This window comes from Apodemus sylvaticus, chromosome 5 (genome assembly GCF_947179515.1).
Source record: "Apodemus sylvaticus chromosome 5, mApoSyl1.1, whole genome shotgun sequence".
Lineage (NCBI taxonomy): Eukaryota > Metazoa > Chordata > Mammalia > Rodentia > Muridae > Apodemus > Apodemus sylvaticus.
In genome coordinates, this window is record NC_067476.1 from 52,691,818 (window position 1) to 52,711,108 (window position 19,291).

Consider the following 19,291-nt stretch of genomic DNA (forward strand, 5'->3'; position numbering starts at 1 on the left):
TCCATCCTAAATAAGTTTACCAGAGAAAACATCATTCAGTTCTAACTTTCTTCCCTAGAGTGGTAGACTGGAGTTTCTCATCTATTTTGTGTCTAGGACTCCAGTTCACTTTTTGTGTGTTTATGTGCATGGCGGGTTTATATTCATGTGTGCATGGGGGTATTATGTGTGTGTGTGTGTGTGTATGCAAGTGCACACGTGTGTGTGTGTGTGTGTGTGTGTGTGTGTGTGTGTAGAAACAGAGGGAGGACCTGGATTTATATTCATGCATGTGCATAGGGGTGTTGTATGCACCTGTGTATGTAGGTGCACACACTTGTGTGCAGAAACTGAGAAAGGACTGGGTTTATATTCATGTGTATGTACATAAAGGTGCTATATGCACATGTGTATACAGGTGCACATATATAGGTGCAGAGACAGAGGGAGGACTTTCTCTATCACGCTCGTGTTCCTTGAACCAGGAGTTAGGCTATGGCCGACAAGGCCCAGTGCCCCTCCTGTCTCTGCCTGGCACAGACAGTGCTGTGATTATACACAAGCACGGCCATGCCCAGCTGTGTATGTGTGTGCCAGGATCCCAACCCAGGAGCTCATGCTGGCATAGCACACGTCCTCACAGAGAGCCATCTCTCCAGCATCTCTATTTCATCCTTAAAAATTATTGGGGACTCCAAGACATTTTTGTTTAAATGAGTCGTATTTGGCAATATTTATTAAAAATAGAACTGGGGGAGAGTTAAAATGTATTTATTAATTCATGTAAAATAAAATAGTAAGTGCATGCTGCTGGAAAGATGGCTCAGCAGCGGAGAGCGCTTGCTCCTCCTTCAGGGCCGCAGTAAGTTCCCCGCACCCACGCACCCCCCAGAGGCTCAGGGCACACACACACACACACACACACACACACACACACGGGCTCCCAGCTCCAGGCGCTGCGCTGCCAGCGTTTCGTCTCTCTGAGACCCCACCCACATACATGCTTGAGCAAATAGACACACACATAGATAGACGTAAGAACAAATCTTAAAAATAATAATAATAAATTCTGCCTCTGCCTCTGCCTTCATCCCACAGTCCGTCTGCCATAAAACACCAGGAAGACTATATGTTCTTCTGAGAGAACGAGGGTAGAAAAGCCAGCTATGTCATGCTGCCATCTTGAAACCAGTTAGGTCTCAAGAACTGTCTGAGCAGCTCTCCTCGTCCCTGACCAGGCTGCAATTCCGACCTTCCAGGAAGCATTTTAGTTAAAATAGTGTCCTAATGAGAGCAGATTTCACGAGACAAAATCGACTAGTGCTATCATCAGATAAAATGATGATATTAGAGAGAATTTGGTGTAAAGAGAGATCCTTCACTGCTGGAAGATAGTAAACTTGTGCCTCCACTGCGGAAATCAGGATAGAGATTCCTTAAAGAGACAAAATTTAGACTTCCATATGACTCAGCCATACTCCTCAGTGTTCCATTGCTGTGAAGAAGCACAGTGACCACGGTGACTCATAAAAGAAAGCATTTAACTGGGGCTGGCTTGCAGTTTGAAGGTTTCGTCTGTTCTCATCATGGCCAGCAGCAAGGCGGCACACAGGCAGATATGGTGTCCCCAGGCAGCAGGAAGATAAGCCACTCCACCTGCCCTGGGCTTTTGAAACCTCAAAACCTACCCCACTGACACACTTCCTCCAACAAGGCCACACCTCCTAATCCTTTTCAAATAGTGCCACTCCCTAATGACTAAGCTTTCAAATACTGGAACCTAAGGAGGCCATGTCTGTTCAAACCACCACAACACCCAAAGGACAAAGTTAACATATCACTAAGACACTTGCACACCCCTGGGGATCACTGCACTATACAGGATAGCCAGGAAAGGGAACACACTCAGGCGACCATCAGCAGAATAAAGAAAATGTGGTCCAAGAGAACTTCATGCAGTTGTAAAGAAAAATGAAATTGTGGAGTCTTCAGGAAAATGAATAGAACTGGAAATCATTATGTTAAGTGAAATATAGATTGACAGACACCACTGTTTTCTGTTATATGTAGAAACTGTGTGTGTGTGTGTGTGTGTGTGTGTGTGTAAAGCTGGCTCAGTGGGATGAATATGTAATCCGGAGGCAGAGACAGGCAGATCCCTGGTGCCCCTGGCTGGCCAGCCTACTTAAATCTGTGAGTTTCAAGTTCAGTGAGAGACCCTACCTCAAAAAATAAAGCAGAGAGGGATTGAGGAAGTTCCTGACTTTATCCTCGGTTCACACGCATGCACACATTTACACACCCACCATCTGGTGCATACATACCCACAGGAATAGATGGTAAACCACAGCACCGCACATACACACATGCAAAATAGAACTCCATGTGTATTTTTATATGTACCTGTGTGTGATTACAGAAATGAAGAGAGTCCTGGCAGGGAGGAAGAACGAGGTCGAGGTGGGAACTAGAGAAGGCAGAATACGTGGGACGGGGAGAGTGCAGGCCAGGCCTGACAGGAAGCTCGGAGTGTGGAGGACTGAGGGTCGAGGGAAGGGAGCACACAGTGCAGTGACTCAGGAAACACACAGACAGATGGACGGACGGATGGACAGACAGAGCACATTCTTAGACGTGCTAACCTGACAAACTAACTTAAAATAAATAAATAAATAAATAAATAAATAAATAAATAAATAAATAAATAAAAATTAAATTAAAAGGAGGTCAAATGGCAAATGACAAGCACATGGAAAATCGTCAGCTTCACCTGGCAAACAGCAAACGGGAGAATAACTGATGAGGTTTATCAGGCTTTCACACTATAAAGCTAAGTGGTGTGAACGGGCTTCTTATTATATTTATTTTTATTATATTTTTTAATTTTTGTCTGGGCAATTAGATGCCCTAAAAACGCACAAATGCTTTGCCCCAGAAATTTGGCTACTATGGCTTTGTTACAGGGCAAACCAATGGGAAGGCTTTTACAGAATGTGTGGGGACTTGTTCAGAGAACCTCTGTTTAGAATGCCAAAGCTCTAGACAGAAGTTTGTGTAATAAAAGAACTGCTTTCAAAAACTGGTGTCTCCACACCTAGCAGGGTGCACCCCCACCCATGAGTTCTGATCAGTGGATCTGAGAAATGAGCTTAAAATGGAGGCTACAGGCTCCTTTATTTAAAATGGTGGCATTAAAAATAACACAAAACCAAAAGCACAGCGCATGGTAATGTGTATGCCCATGCGCACTGGAAAGTGCCGCAGAGAGCCCGCCCACAGAGTACGGGCGTTTTCCTATTTGTCCTTTTTTCAAACGTCTACATTAAGTCTGGACTAACTGAGTGATAAATGTAATGTTTAAACTACTTGAAGGTGAAAGCTGCGGAGAGTAGGGCATGCCTGCAGCCCCGCCTACTCGAGAGGCTGAGGCCAAAGGGCCACAAGTTCAAGCCCAGCCTGGGCAGCATAGCGGAACTCCATCTCAACAGCAAACACAGGCACACAACCCCACCTTGGAGATGGGAAATGAAGAGAGCTGGTACTGAAGGATGGGAGGAAGGAACCCTGATGGATCTGTAAGGGGGCACCATTTTTCAAGGGCAGTCTCGGGGCCTCTGGGGAACTGTTAGCTCTACTCCGATACAGTGCGTGTGTCTCACCTGACTCTCACCTCAAACTAGTTTGAGGCAGTAGAGCTGTGGTAACTGAACTTGACAACCGGTTAAAGCCACAAGGGATGATGCTTAAAGTACTAGTAATCAGTTATTGTTCATAGGTTTCCTCTGGCTGGCTGCCTCATTTGGGTTACCTGTCTTAATCCCCATAGCGGCCCCAGTCACGCCCCAGGAGCTAACCTGAGGCCTCAGCAGCTTGGGTAACTCACCTGGGCTCACAGTGTACTGCAGTGGAGCCAGGATGAGGCCCCCATGGATGACGGCCATCGGACGGCTGTAATGGCGCGTGCAGGCTTTGCCTGTTAGCAAAACACTTTTGTTGGTCGTTTTTCCATGGCGGTCAAAGTACTATGACATACCTTTTAAGAACAAAAAGCAGATATCAAAAATGGCTTCTTTGCTATTTGGGTATGAGGACCCATCACATGTTCATAGCACAGCTTTAATACATTTCTACTTATCATGTAACATAGAAGCCATGTGGCTGTTTCTTCAGTTTGACCTGTGAGTTCACAGTGATCTGTGTAATGAAAGAATAGTTACAGTTTATTGCCTGAAAATTGATACTTAGTTGAAACCATCCTTGGCTGGATTTGGTTTAAGAGAACCAGTTTTCAACAACTGGAGTTTTAGAATGGGAGGATTTTCTAAATGTATCAACAGAGGCACAAAACAAGGGCAGCCACTAGGGGGCGAGGGCGTGGTGCTGGGACCCTGGGCCTGCAGGACTGAGGAAGGAAGCTTCCCAGCTGGTGTCTCTCTCACAGCCTTCAGCTTGCTTAACTGTTGATCTGTTTTCCACAAGGGCTCAAAAATCACAGTGGGCTCCCTGAGCCAGAATTTGAGATAAGACCTTGGATTAAATACAAGCAGATGTAGATTAAATACATACAAGATGAAGACTGTGGTCATTCATCCTGACCAAGAGGAGCAAGCCAGTGGACCTATCTCGTTGGCAGGCGAGTTAGGACAGCTTACCAAGGGTCACACAGACAAGTGGCCCAGGCCATCCCACCACCAAGTATTCGTCCCTCGGTGACCTGCTTGTCACCCAGTGACCCTCTCCATGGCTCAAAGTGGCTCGTTCTTTTTTGTCATGGACGTTCACTATAAGGAGTTCCACATTGAGTGTTTCTCTTCAATCCTCCATTTGAAAAGTTAAAACAAACTTGTTCATGAATTGGCATAATATTTTTGTCAAAAATATTAAGGATTAAGCTTGGAATTTTATGGTAAAGTCATAATTCTAAAAGATTTCCGCTTTTTTTACTTTTCTTGGGACGATACTGTGACTTATTGTCCCTTCATGCTCTCTCACAAGGCTCCAGGAACAGGGACCAGGGTACACAGGCTCTTCACTGAGACCTCCCCGTGCCGAGGGGTTCTTCGTACGCGCAGGGAACAGCGCCTTTGGGTTCAGACGAGCACCCACCTCCAAGCTACCCTCGAGCTTCCCAACGCCCACAGGCGTAGACTGGGTGGCCTTGCATTCTGTCCTTCCCTGGAAACATGAGGACAGAGTGTCTTCAGCAGCTGAGCTGTGGGACGCGCATGCCTTCCCTCCCCATCAAGGGCTCACCATGAAGATGCAGTGTGTGGTGCAGGCTTGTCTCGGCAGCTGACCGGAAGGTCATTGCAGGACAGCAGAGATGCTGCCCTTTAGCCTTCCTGTCTTCCTTCCTGCCAGCCTCTCCACATGTCTCTCTCTCTCTCTCTCTCTCTCTCTCTCTCTCTCTCTCTCTCACACACACACACACACACACACCAACACACACACATACACATACCACGCTGTTTCATCTCTCATTACATGGTTCATGGCTCATGTGCAAACTCTTCAGAAACTCAAGGCTGAGAACTTCCAGTTCTCAGAGCATAAATTTAGACATTAACATTGTGACAGCCCTGAAGGAGGAGGAAAAGTTTGTGCCGAGACATCTTGCCAGCTTCAGTTTTAGTAAGGAACAGTTTCTGTTACTGGGCAGAGTGTCCTGAGTGGCCTAGACAGAAGGGAAAGAACTTCCTTTAAAAGTACAGAGTCTAAAAGAGACTCGGGATTTCTCTGGACAAGTATTCCATGCTCGCTGGATTATAAAAATTATTTGTATGGGATTCCTCTCTCTCTGTCTGTGTGTGTGTGTGTGTGTGTGTGTGTGTGTGTTTCTTGTATTTTTCTTTGGCTTTTTTTTTGTTTGTTTTGTCATATTCCAGTTTGCTTGTTTTTTTTGTTTTTTTTTATCATATTTTACTTCAGTCATTCTTTAGATGCCCATTTATTTTCCGAGGAGACACAGAAAGGATGTGAACTTGGTTGAGGTGGGGCAATCTCAGAGGAGTTAGGGAGAGGAGAAATCATAATCAGAATATATTGTATGAAAAATGTCTATTTTCAGTAAAAGAAAAAAATGGAGAAATAAATTGCCTGTGTTTGTTAGATAGTGGAAAGAGCCAGGCCCTGCCCAGCCAGCCGGCCGGCCACTCCTGTGTTCTCTCTAGGGGAGCCGTAGGCATCTGTGTTTTATTGTTGCAACAAGCAGGCCCAGGGATTCTCAGGATGAGCACAGTGTCGAGCCCTGGCTCTTAAACTGTCATCCCGCCACCCAAAGAAACCCCAGGGTACTGAGTCCTGCTGCTCTGGCCAGCTCCTGACCAGTCTCCAAGCCCACACCCTAGCTTTGTGTCTGGCTAGCACTCCAGTGGACCCACTGAGCGCCCCGGGGCCGGGCAGTGGTGGAGACTCACTGCCTTCCCTCTCTGCAGGTGTGAGATTGAGGCGACCCTCGAGCGGCTGAAGAAGCTAGAGCGTGATCTCAGCTTTAAAGAGCAGGAGCTCAAAGAGCGGGAGAGACGCCTGAAGATGTGGGAGCAGAAGCTGACGGAGCAGTCCAACACCCCGGTGAGTACGCCACCTAGCGGCTTCCTGCTGCCTACTCAGCCTTCGGGATGCTTCAGCATGCGCTGGGCACAGGCCGCATGGCCACACTCCTCCCCACCCCCACCCCTGCCCTGCCCCGCTCCTGAGAACTAAGAGCCTTCATTGGTAGCAAAAAGTATAAAACACCAAATGCCAGAGATTTAAAAGGGAAGAAAAAAAAAAAACTAAAAGAAAATTCCTCCTTCTGGATCTTTCCTTAAGAACTGTTATTTCCTTAAGAATTGCGTTTCTTTGTATGTTAAAATTACAAGAATAAAATCTAATCTATTTTAGGCCATCTGTTAGGCCCTCAGAACCCTGAGGGAATGCCCTTAGAGGCCCCCAGTAATTAATAACTAACTGCAAGACAGCCAGGAATACCTTGGGTGTGTCAGAACTTAAGCACGTTTTCTTTCTAAGGTGGAGCTGGCCTGCTGACATAGAGATGACAGGCGTTAATATTCTTTATTGATTTAGTGCCATGCGTATGAGCAGCAGCAGACGGGGAACAGGCCTCTCCTGATGCAGGCCGTCCACGTGCTCCACCTCTGGAAAGACCCTGTTCTTTCCCAAGTCTAGAGGAGCGATGGCCACCCATGCGTTAGCCCTGAGCTTAACCTGAGCAGCCCTGCTGCGTGTTAAAGCGTGCGTCACCTTCCATCATCCTTTAGATTTTTAAGTAAGAGTTACTTTTAGGAATCAAGTGTAAGCTTAGGATTGCTTTTCTAGGGTTTTCAGTGGACTGTATCTGTCCACTTAAAATCACAAGGAAGAAGGGATTCAAATTGGCAAATATACCAAGAGAAAAAGTTAAACGTCCTTTACCGTGTGTCCCTCAAACACCTATCTAGACAAGTCTTAACCTCCATTGAGCAGCCAGTGACGGTGACAGGTTGCAAAATGCCAATATCTAAAGAACAAGAGAGAGTCCGTTTCTGTTTCCAATTCCTATGGAGATGCAATCTGGCAACCCCTTACCCCCCCAAAAAGGAGAGTACATTTAAATGCTGTACATTTACCCTTTTCAAGAATGACCTTGGTAATCCTGGGAATGCCAAGGTAAGAACTGAATTGCGATATATAGGACTGGCATGAGATATTAAAAGGGTACCTCACTTTTGTTATCAAGTCCTATAATTTAGCCAGACTCTCAAAGAAGAGGTACAGGGGCGAGTTTCCTGTCCAGGCTGAGTTGGGGCTGGCAGGTTGTGGCAGTCAGAGCTCTGTGAAAGAGCCCTGCTTCTTGCAGGCAGGTGTGAGCGAGTGAGCGGGGGTGGGTGGGGGGCACAGGCTTGTCCCTACAGCCCTTCTGCTGCAGGCTGGGAAGCTGTTTCGGTTTGCTCTTTAAGTGCATCGAAACCTTAACTGTAAGGCAAGCACTGCATGGCTTGACTCTTTCTAAATGTCTTATTGTCAAGAAAACTTTGAACCGCTCATTAGAGTGTACCTCAGAACCTCGCCTTGGCTGACTGGCACCAGTCTAGCTAAGAAATTACGGGCTGCCTTGCACATAGTACTGCTGCTGGCAACACAGTTGTGTGATAAAGAATAACGCGCTACAAGTGCTTAGTGGGTTGTGCGCTTGTGTTTTAACCCCAGAAATCCTGGTTTAGAGGAAGCGCTTTGCAGGCCCCCAGCTAACCGTGGACAGCAGGATGCAGTCCCTGCGAGACCCCCTTCCTTTTCACTGATGAGGCCCAAGGTTTATTGTTTATAACACTTGCTTTCAATGTCTCCTCTGCCTAGAGCTGGCGCTCCTAAGGGAAAGGAGTCTGTGCTCAGGTGTTTTATAAGGAGCGCTTTCTTTTTTCCATCTCTAGTTGGGTTTTAACTAGAGTGCTGAGAGAAAGAGAAATCTTTTTAAAAGGGGCAAAATGGGGCTTTTTTTTTTTATAGGTAGCTTCATCTTAAATATAACAGTCCAACATTTACACAACTGCATAAGAATGCTATCAAACTGATTTCAGGGGGACTATTTCCTTCCTAAAACTAAAGCTTTAAGGATACTTGGAAAGATGAGTTCTCTGTGCATAAATAGGAATAAAGGAGATTTTTAATTATTGTTGCGGCTCGCTGTAAAAAATAAAATTAGAGCTAAACTCTTATTTAAGAAATATTTATGGAGCTCTTTAGACCCCAGCATAATGTAAGAAGAGACCTTGGCAGTAATGAAACAAGTAAGCCTACGGGGGAGGCCCTGCTCCACCAGTGAGGATCTGAGGCGCTGAGCCCACAGTGCCAAAATTCTCCTCTAATAGAATGAGCGGCTTTTGAAAACTTATCTCCAATAGCAACTTAAATGAGAAAACTGGGCCATCAAGATGGCTCTGTCACTAAAAGCACTGCCAAACAAGTCTGATAACCCGAGCCCTGAGAATCTAGAGAGAGAGGAGAGAACCGATTCCCAAAGGTTATCCTCTGATGGCTACTCATACGCCTGCGGCATCTGTGTGCCTGCAACAGTAATAGATATGGTGGGGGTTTTGTAATCTTAAAATAAAAAAAATATTAAATATTAAATATTCTGTAAAGTTCATCCAAGAGTTCCAGTATTTGCATTATTTGTGAAAAGCATAAACCTTTATTTGCTCTGTCCTCAGATGATAAAAAACCATTGTTTTTACACCCTGACCATTTTATCATGAAAGAAATAGGAGCAAATGTCATGGATTAGGTAGGCGGTTAAAAGTAACTCTGTGGGGAAGAAAGTAAATTATCACCACTGTAACAATATGAGAAAGACCTCATATAGACAAGTCCCACTGGAAGGAGCCCTGGCTGTCGGTGGCTGCAGCGAGGAGATGGGTTAAGAGCAGTCTCCCCGTTTCCACAGGCTCACCAAAACTGACTTACAGACGGGGCTCTTGAGTTTACTCCCAAGTGAATTATAGCATGAATAAATTAAACGGTGCCGGATCTGGCCCGAGTCGAAGCCCCACTCTTCAGAGTGTGCTCAAGACACTGTCCCAGGGAAAGATGTAGAGTCAACCATATTCCCCCAGCTGCACGCACGCACGCACGCACGCACGCACGCACGCACGCACGCACGCACGTACGTACGTACGCACGTACGCACCTGCAGCCAAACTGCTTTTATCCTTCCTCTGCACTCTTCCTTGGAACAGGGTTTCTGAATATTTTTTTTCTTGAGATTTAATCTCTGCTTCATTTCTTCCTTTTTAAATTAATATAATGGTCAATCAAATGTTTCTGCATGGAAATGAAATTGGGGGAAAAAATAAAAGCCATCCTAAAACACTATTTTAAGCAAAGCAAGGACTTGACACTGGTACTTCCTGCGACCCGGCTCAGTCTGGTGCTCTGCCACCTCTCTGTTATGATTCACCCTGTCACTTATAAATTACGGCCAATACCGGTGCCAGGTCCGCCGCCATTAGAAAGCCCTCATCACTCACCTGCTGCGTGGTACCAACTAATTTTGTGGTATCTGTCCCCTGACTTAAATTGGTACTAATTTCTCGTTTCACTTCTGTCCTTTCTTCCCCTTTGATAGCTTCTCTTGCCTCTCTCTGCAAGAATGTCTGAGGAGTCTTACTTTGAATCTAAAACAGAGGAGTCAAACAGTGCAGAGATGTCATGCCAGATCACTGCAGCAAGTAACGGGGAGGGCCGTGGCATGAACCCCAGTCTGCAGGCCATGATGCTCATGGGCTTTGGGGATGTCTTCTCAATGAACAAAGCAGGAGCTGTGCTGCATTCTGGGATGCAGATAAACATGCAAGCCAAGCAGAATTCATCCAAAACCACATGTAAGAGGAGAGGGAAGAAAGTCAACATGGCCTTGGGGTTCAGTGACTTTGACTTGTCAGAAGGTGACGATGATGACGATGATGGTGATGGTGAGGAGGAGAATGACGTGGATAATAGCGAGTGACAGCAGAAAGGAATAAGATTGGAAATGTTTTGTTTTGTTTTCTTAGATAAACAGATGAAATGTGTTATCTCAGTCTGTGCGAAAACGCAGCACAGGGCAGCAGAGCCCCCAGCACTGCGCCTTAGGCCGAGCTCACTTAGGGCACCTTCCTCATCCGTGTGACTTTGCTTTTGCGTTCAGAAAAGGGCAGGGACTTAAGCTAAAGGCGTATTTATCAGCGAGTGTGGTGCCTGGTTATAGAAATATGCGATTACACACATCATGTTCTTGAGCTAATGACATTTGGGCTTTTTCTTTTAAGCACTTGCGCTGTAGTTTGTATTTGACTGTATTTAATCTTTTCACTAGTTAGTCAAGAAAATGTCCATTTTGAACAAGCACTCTGCTCCCGGCTCCACTCTGACACTTGATTCTTCCCCAGCACGCCAAGGTCTCCTCCTTGGACAGCACAGTCTAATGGCAGAGGTAACAGGCAACTATAAAATCCAGGGGAAAAAAGAAAAAAACCTGAGGTGACACAAAAGAAGATGGTAACAAAATGCGTCTTCAGAAATTCCTAAGTGCCAAAGAACACACAGTGCCTCAGAGCAAGGCCGAGTGCTGTGCTCAGCAATGACACTGGGAGGAGAAATGCTCTGCTTTGAAGCAAGCAGCAGATGACGTCACACGCTTGCATCCCTGTGCTGGCTGGCAGCATCCAACAACGGCACACTGTTTAGGCTTAGCTTGTCCTTTACACAGAAGCACATGGTCCCAAAGGGACATGTCTGGTCATGAACAGGATGCGCACAGGCCTTTACATGCAGTAAAGGCACTTGTTTCTTTGTTTTCCAGGGGTGCATAATACTACTACTCAATTTTTAATCTATGTATAGGGAAAAAAAAACACTCTAAATAGGAAAGATAAATTATCCTTCTTAGACACAAGTACCTTCTGAAGTTACATGTAGCCTCCCCCAACACACCTACTTTCTTTTCTTTTTACTGTTCTCTAATTATGCTGGTTAGAGAAATAGATTCAGGTTCCACTCTCTGTGAAGGCCAGGTTACCCAGAGACACTCTAAGAAGACTAGCACTAGCAGCCAAAACTTATTTAAACTATAAATGTGTATAAAAATTACAACTAGATAAAGTTAAAGCAAAAGTTTTTAGCAATCTAGCTCAGAAATTGTTGTCATCCATTTGACAGTGAAAGTTAAATATTTTGGAGGGCTTTTTTACATAGTAGCTATAACACCAGGCCAGCATGGGAGCTCCAGTCCATAGTCCCGGGCCCTCAGGCTGAGGCAGGACAGTAGTGGGTTTAATATTCGCTATGTTGCAAGACTATGTAAGAGCAACATTGCAAGACTCTATCTCAAGAAAGGGCTAGGTATCATCTCCTGATGTTTCTAATTATGTTTGGTCATGAAGTCTTTTGGAATCTTGGCTACCACAGGCCTCTAATCCTCGGTGAGGACTGCAAAGTGGTATCAAAAATGGAAATCATGCACTACACCTTTATCTGGGAAGAAATCTAGTGGAATGTTCTGGGTATCTGTTTGCCATGCAGTCTATTAGACTATTTAATCTCTGAGCCTGTTTACCCTTTGTTACCATGACAGGAATGCTAATTTACTTCAGAGAAAAAGGTTCAGAAGGAAAGTATGTGGCCATGTAGCATTGGGCCAGGCCATGACAGGGGCCAGGTAACACCAGCTACAGTTAATTGCCAAGTAAGGGAGACACTGAGAAGTAAGTGGGTTCCATAACCTTCTGGGCCACTGAACTATATATTGCAAGTGACACTGGCCCAGAAGTGTGAAGTTAGAAGTAGATAACTTTCATGAAAAATAAAGAAAGCAATTCTTAGAATGTAAAAGCACAGTTGAATTCAGTTGCTCTTGGAACTTCAGTACCATGCCAGGTCCACATGTACTGGGTGTTTACAGAAAGGTAAAGGCTGCCTAAGAAGACAGGTCCCCCCTCACCCCCATCCTGCTGGAATCCTCTGCGCATGTGTACTCTAAACATGTAGCCAGGTCTGCTCAAACAGAAAGTCTTGAAGGAGCAGAAGGGATGCCTAGCAAGTCCTGATTTCCCAGCATGCCGTGGGCACCTGAAGGAAACAGTGGAAGGTGCAGGAGCCTCTTGCACACCTGCCCAGGCAAAAATAAAGCCTTCACTGGGACCCAGTGTCGACCGAGTACTAGTACCGAGGACTACTGCACTCCTGGAGCAGGCTAGTGAGCAGAGATAAGCAATCAAAAAAACACGCAGCGCAGAGCAGTAGGATTTGCTAAGTGTGATGGAGACTGAGGCAAGGAAGGAAGATGGGGCTAGAGGGAGAAGTCTTGGAAGCATGCTCGGGAAAGGCCCACTGTTAGGTGATGGTGTAGTTAATGTTTGCACAGAGCCCAAAAAAGTGAAGGGACATCTGTGAGAGGCAAGTTCTGTCTTCTATGTAAGTACATAAATATGGAAATAATGTATTTCCTAAATTAATACCTAATTCATATTCTATATACGAATTTTAGTGCATTAAAAATCAGCCAGATAGTGCCAGGAGGGAGAAGTTACTGGATTCTATACCCAGACTCGGTTGACCACCACCCCAGCAGATTGCTCCCTTCTCCTAATGGATGACTTCCTCTGCCGTGTGGCAGCCATGTTCACAGTTCACAGTTCAGTTCTGTCACAAAGAAGCCACAGGATGTAGCACAGAGCAGAATGAGCCTCGGGCAAAAGCTTCCAAGCACTCTGTCTAGAACCACAGACTGTGCCGTCAGCCATTGTACTTCTGCTCAAATTAAGTGTTCATCTAGTGTGCGGACACATCGAACCTGACTCAGAAGCAGGGCCCAGAGAGTTCTCGCACTTTCTGTAAGAATTACTAGGAAGCTTTAGATTCAGTTAATTTTATAAGAAATGTCTATTAGCTACATGAAGCGTTTCTAATGATGCTACTGTCGAAGGTCTAGCTCACTACTTAGATCAGTTTTTGAAATGGCCAATTATCAGTGTTAGATTTTGTTCCAATGACCTGACTTACAAAGGAACACAATTCACGAGCTAAAGAAAATGTAAAGGTTCAGAATGAGAATTAGAACTATAGATTGTGGTGGTGTCAGTCGGACACCTTAAAACGCACTCGTAAAGCTAACATATAGAATTTGAGAACATCTGTAGTGGTTCTCAGCCAGCATGTACCTTAGACTGGTGGCATCCTGCTTGCCAGGGACAGCCCCACCCTGCGGAGGTTTCTACCCACAATCTCCACAGCATTGCCCTGACACCCTGCGAAACTCGTCCAGATTGACATCTGCTAATCCATCTCTAGGTTTTTCCCCCAAACAAAATCACCCACACCTTTTCAGAACAGTAAAGACACCTTCTGCATGTTAGGAAGCTGTAGCTTTTTCTCAAATCATCGTTTGTGGAAATGATTTCTTCTCTCCACCCCCTTAAGGTTGCTAGTAGGAACATTGTGACATTACTGCATCTGTGGGGGTGGGGCACTGCCCTATTACCGTAACTCCACAAGAGTACAGTCCTGGAAGGCTCGCTGTCACTCTGCAGTCATTTAAAGGGAATTTTTCCTAACTTTTTTTTTTTTTTAAGCAAAATCACATTTTAATGTTTCACAAATAGCCAATGGGATATGGTCAAAGACACCCAGCACACTGCTTTTGATGCTCTGGAGATACTGAAGACTGTGTTTTTTAACCAGTGACTTTTTTTTTTTAACTATGCAGTGAACTTGTTAGACTTTGAACACCAGCTGAGGTATTCACACTTGAGCCCCATTGAAATCAAAGGGACAAGGGGAAGGGGTGGCGGCTAGGAGAGACTCAGACCCATTTCCCTGCCAGTTACTGTGCATGTATATAACTTTAGTTTTCATTAGTGTGCCAAGAACTTTATGAAAAATGGTCTTAAAACCTAGTTTGAGTTAAATACCGATACTTTAAAAACGAATTTTGTCACACTAGACTTGGGCAGCCTGGTGAGACTAGTTGAGGCTCGCAGTACCACAGCACACAGTAAGGCGTGATTCTTTCTATAATCAGGCACCTTCTGCTGCTTTCAAGTCAGATCAGTTTCCCGTGTAAGCTGTAACACTGCAGCAGAGGCGCCACCCTGCTGGACACAGCAGAGCCCGACAGCTGTCAGCACAGCATTCTGTGCTTGGGAAATGGATGTCTATCAGCAAATCCGGGACAGGGACAGGCCCAAGCCATGTTTTCCCAGACCCCAACTTTGTGGGCACTCTGTTGCTTGTGTGAGAAACTTTCTGGCATGTGGATAATTCTTTCAAACTAGAGTTCAGACAACGATGCAACTGTTTTATAGAGCGTGCAGAACACTCTTGGTTCCGACACGACACATTGCTTCTGAAAACCTGCTGTCAGAAAACATTTCTATCCTTGGAGTGTGAGCTTTCAGTAAGAGGTTTCATCACTGTGTCTGCATAACAACCTTCTCCCCTCCACTCTGTTGCTGTGTTATTCTGAGCAAGTCTTTCGCCAAATGCCATGTACAATGTCTGTATGGAAAAATTAAACTGCTCTCCTGTGAGCTGAGGCTGTTTAGTTGCCGACTTCATAGTTGGAATCTGATATTCCCGGCACTGAGTCCACAATGTATTCAGAAATCCAAGTTGGCGTCGTACATTTCATTCTGATGTGAACTTTTCTCTGCTTTCCTTTGTTCTAAGACTCCATTTTGCAATAAACGTTTTGACAGTAAATCCCTTTGTTATGTGTCGCTGTGTACATAAGATCTTTGTTAGACTGGATTCCCAACATCCTTTGAAGAAATCAGTGTCACACACATGCACACAAGTGCTTTTCTCTCCTCAAGTCTGGTGGAGTATAAATAATGGATTACTAAAGTGAAGGGGCAGTCATGAGGGATTGGTTTTTTTGGTTTTTTTTTTTTTTTTTATCCCCAAAGAAAACAGAAAGGCTTAGAACTCATCTGCAGCAGATGCACTGATATGTTAACAAGGTACAGAAAACATGAAGGAGATGGGGAGCCTCTGTGTGGCCGCAGATCATTAACTCGTATCCCCTGTCTTGCCAAATTCAAACCGCCTTGCTGCAGCGCCTGTCCCAGCCCCCCTCTCACTGATCCTTGCAAGCATCTGCAGACTCCTGCTGGAGGGAGCTCGGGGTAGGGTTCAGGCTCTTCCGTGTAGCATAATGTTGATGAGCCAGCCCTGGCAGCAAGAACTCCGCTCTCCTTTGCACATTAAAGCTGAAGATGTTGGTTAGTTCATTTGCAGTCTTTATTCAAGAAGTACTTATTTCTCAATTTTGCTTAACACAACATTTAGAAATTATATAGAAGTCAAACCACGTATACATATACACCATACACACACACACACACACACACACACACACACTTATTTGGAAATTACATAGAAGTCAAAACAGCACACTAGCAGGCATGCACACACACACACACACACACACACACAGAGCACAGCATACCACACGATACCACATCACATTCACACATACACTGGCATCCAGTAAAGACCAGCTATACTAGCGTCTTGCTGTCTCTTACTCCACATTTATGCCCATAATGGGCAAAGACGCTGGCGTGTTTCTGCAGCTGTGTCCAGCTGCCCTTTGAAGAAGTAAAGCTCGCCACGTCTTTTCTTTGATGGAGATCAACTTTAGATGTGCCTCGTCCAGTCACTCATCCGCGTTGCTAAAGCAGGTGAGTGTGCTCAGTGACTCCCGCGCAGCTCGTGTGTTTTGTTTCGAGGAAGGAAGCACCAGAGCAGTGGAGCACGAGGAAAATGGCATTGCCTTGAATGTATACTTTAGTCTTCGACACCTAGACGCAGTACTCAAGGTCCGCGCGCGCGTCCATGTCGGGCTTTTAACAAGAGGGTCTACAATAATAAAGTGTGAAGTGTGCTCCCCACACCCAGAATCAGCTTCCTTCTCTCTCCTCCAACACAAGCTCGCTTCATCCTCTGCTCTAAGTGAGCATGTCCCTCCCACTCCATCCCCCATGGCCAGTGTCCCACCCACTCCCTCTTCCTTGCCTTCTCTTCTACCACAACCCCACCCCACCCGACCCCACCCCTGGGTCTGCAAGCCACAGCTCAACCCACTTGCCTTCTATTCCCATGCTGTATGCTATAGAACATGGGCCTTTCTGTGCCTGTCAACCCTGAGAAGACTGAATACATGCATCCTATAATTGTATTCATTCTGTACGGTACAACGGGTAAAAGTTAAGCAGGCAGGGCGAGATAGAGATCGTGGCTGGTGAAATACTTGCTGTGCATATAAGAGGACCTGAGTTCAACACCAAAATGTCCATGAAAGCCCACTGCTGCGGCATGCACGTATATCCCTGTGCTGGGGGCATACAGGCTCATGGGTCCCTGAGGCTCAGAGCCAGCCCAGCCTAATCGGCGAGAGCCAGCCCACGGAGCGGTACCTGAGGAATGACACCCAAGGTTGTCCTTTGGCTTCTGTGTGCATACATGCATGCGTGTGTGTGTGTGTGTGTGTGTGTGTGTGTGTGTACATGCAAATGTACCAAGTATTGTGAGTTAGGAACTTAAAGAAAAAACATGATAAAAGTAGCTTCTCTCAAAAATAATCCACACATATTTCGCTCAGTTCTAGTAAAATTCCTTATTGGGACTCTGCCTTTCCTAGCAGTTTGAGCATGTGGGTATACACTAAGCACGTCTAAGTTAGAAAGATTAACTTAGCCACCATCAGATTGGCCCACTAACAATAAAAGCAACAAAAATCAACTTTTTTTGTTGTTGTTCCTTGAAAAATTCACACCCAATTTTCCCCCTCTATAAATACTGTTTGTAACAGAGGTTGGGTAATACTTTTGCATATCATTTCATTTAATCATTTAAACATTTTGACAATTCAAGCTAGTTGAAGCTGATGGCTATACCACACCCTAGCCCACAGGATGGACCCTTTCAAGTTATGGAAGCATTTGCTATTTAGCCTATAACCCTGAGATGTACTGATGTGAAAATTTCTCCGGCACAGGCTAAAGTGCTCTGCAAGTCCCTATCCCACATGTGTCCCTGACAGGAAGCTGTTTTAGTCTGTGTTAGAGTAACCAGATGCCTCAGGGCAGTTCCAGCATCACTTTTCCTGTTTCCTCTATGCAAGTCAGATGTTTAAGCCTTGGAAGCCCCCTGTGAGAACAGGAAAAGTAAGTCACCTGGCTACTTATGGTTGCTTGGATAGTAAATTATCCGTACGACCCTACTGCTGGCTGAGAATTCTAAGGCCTCTCTGATAGCTAGTGATGTTGTAGGCTGTAAAGCCATTCCTGCCAAAAAAGACTACACCAACTTGTACCAAGTGCCCCTAAAACGGCTCCTAGGGTACAAAGGGTTGCTGCTGCTGGGCTCAGCATCGTGGACTCGCTCTGAGAGGTGAGGGGACTGCTCTCCACTAACCTGCAAGCAGAAGTGGGAAGTGGGGCAGAGCGACAGGGGAGCTGAGAAGACAGACCAAATGCAAGGATGATCTTGCTTCCCGTTTTTCATTTCCTTCATATCTCCCACGCAGCTGCTGCCTTCCTTTGAGATTGGTGCATGGACTGAAGATGATGTGGTAAGCGGCTTCTGATAATGCCTCTTTAGATCTGGGCAGGAAACCGACAGATTTGCCCCCAAGTTCAGAAATGCAGTTAAAGGGACCTGGGTCTAACTAGCAGAAATCAACAAACTCCTCTTTTTGCATAAATGAATAGAGATTGAAAATAAGGACTCCATGGTAAAAGCAACTAGCTCTTCAAACCTTGTGAGCTGCCCACCCTCCTCACTGGCTGTGGAAATACTCCAGAAGGCAGGATACCAACAGCAAGATAAAAGCCAAGACCCTCAGTGGCCAATACACATACTTGAAAAGATACTTGAACTTCCCTACAGTGCGAGCTGAAGACTTGTGCGTGGAGGAGAGAGACAGGGACAGCCTGGAGTTTTCTGCCCAGGGTCCCTTTCCCACCTCAGGCCTGCTCATTAAATAACAAAATGCTTAATTGCTTTCCTTACTCAGGCCTTCCCCAAGAGGAACGGACAGAGTGTTCCCCATAATCTTACATCGCAGGAGGCAGGATACTTAAGTCCACAGGAAGGGCTTCATGCAGCTCTGGGTGGGTAGACTCCCTGAAGAACAATCCCATGTAGCCAGTTCTGTCTCCAGATCTGCTTCCTTAATGGGAAATTAAGAGAACTGCTGATGTGAGAGAGAGACAGAGAGAGATCCCTCAGGGCCTATGCCTGACCAGGTCCATTTTACAAGCTCAAGGGCATCATTAAATGAAGAGGCATGTAAAGATGGAGTGCTAGGTAGCCCTGGCAAGAATGGGCTCCACCCTAGGAAGACAGCCACCCCAAGTAAGGCATCTCAAGAAAAGACTCGGCACTAGAAATTCCAGGAGATCTGGTCTCTAGCTCAGCCTGGTTTGGGGCTGGGCATGCCCGTCTGCCCTTTGTATCTTTATGAGGTTAGCTTCCTTTAGCATTTGGCAGCAGCATAGACTCCACCAAGTAAAGAAACCGGATGCCAGCTTCCTGTTTCTCATTCCCAGAACCCTAGAAGCCAAGCCTCTTGCCAGCCCTGTACATAATTGCTTCCTCTCCGGCTACAGGGATGGCCCGACTCCTTTGACAAGAGGTGGATTTGAATGGTCTGAGTTCTAGGAGCTATTCTCAGTGCTTGCTGCCAGGTCAAGTGGCTCCCGGGCCCTTTAGCTAAAAATCCATTGTCAAGGGACCCAGGGAATCAGAATGACTGAGTCTGGCCTCTCCTCTGTGTGTTTTCACCAAGGTGATT

The 19,291-nt window shown here is 45.7% G+C and overlaps 1 protein-coding gene across 3 annotated transcripts in view; it reads left to right on the forward strand.

Annotated features, from left to right (window-relative positions):
- Nucleotides 1-19,291, forward strand: part of Map3k20 (mitogen-activated protein kinase kinase kinase 20) — a 160,062-nt gene that overhangs the window by 105,394 nt on the left and 35,377 nt on the right. For 2 of the 3 annotated variants that reach the window (XM_052182694.1, XM_052182696.1), the window contains exons 11-12: nucleotides 6,414-6,549; nucleotides 18,023-18,067. In XM_052182694.1, the coding sequence (XP_052038654.1) occupies nucleotides 6,414-6,549; nucleotides 18,023-18,067 (181 nt within the window). Of the gene's footprint in view, nucleotides 1-6,413; nucleotides 6,550-10,081; nucleotides 15,193-18,022; nucleotides 18,068-19,291 lie in introns of those variants that run through there. The other variant, XM_052182697.1, reaches the window with a different exon arrangement.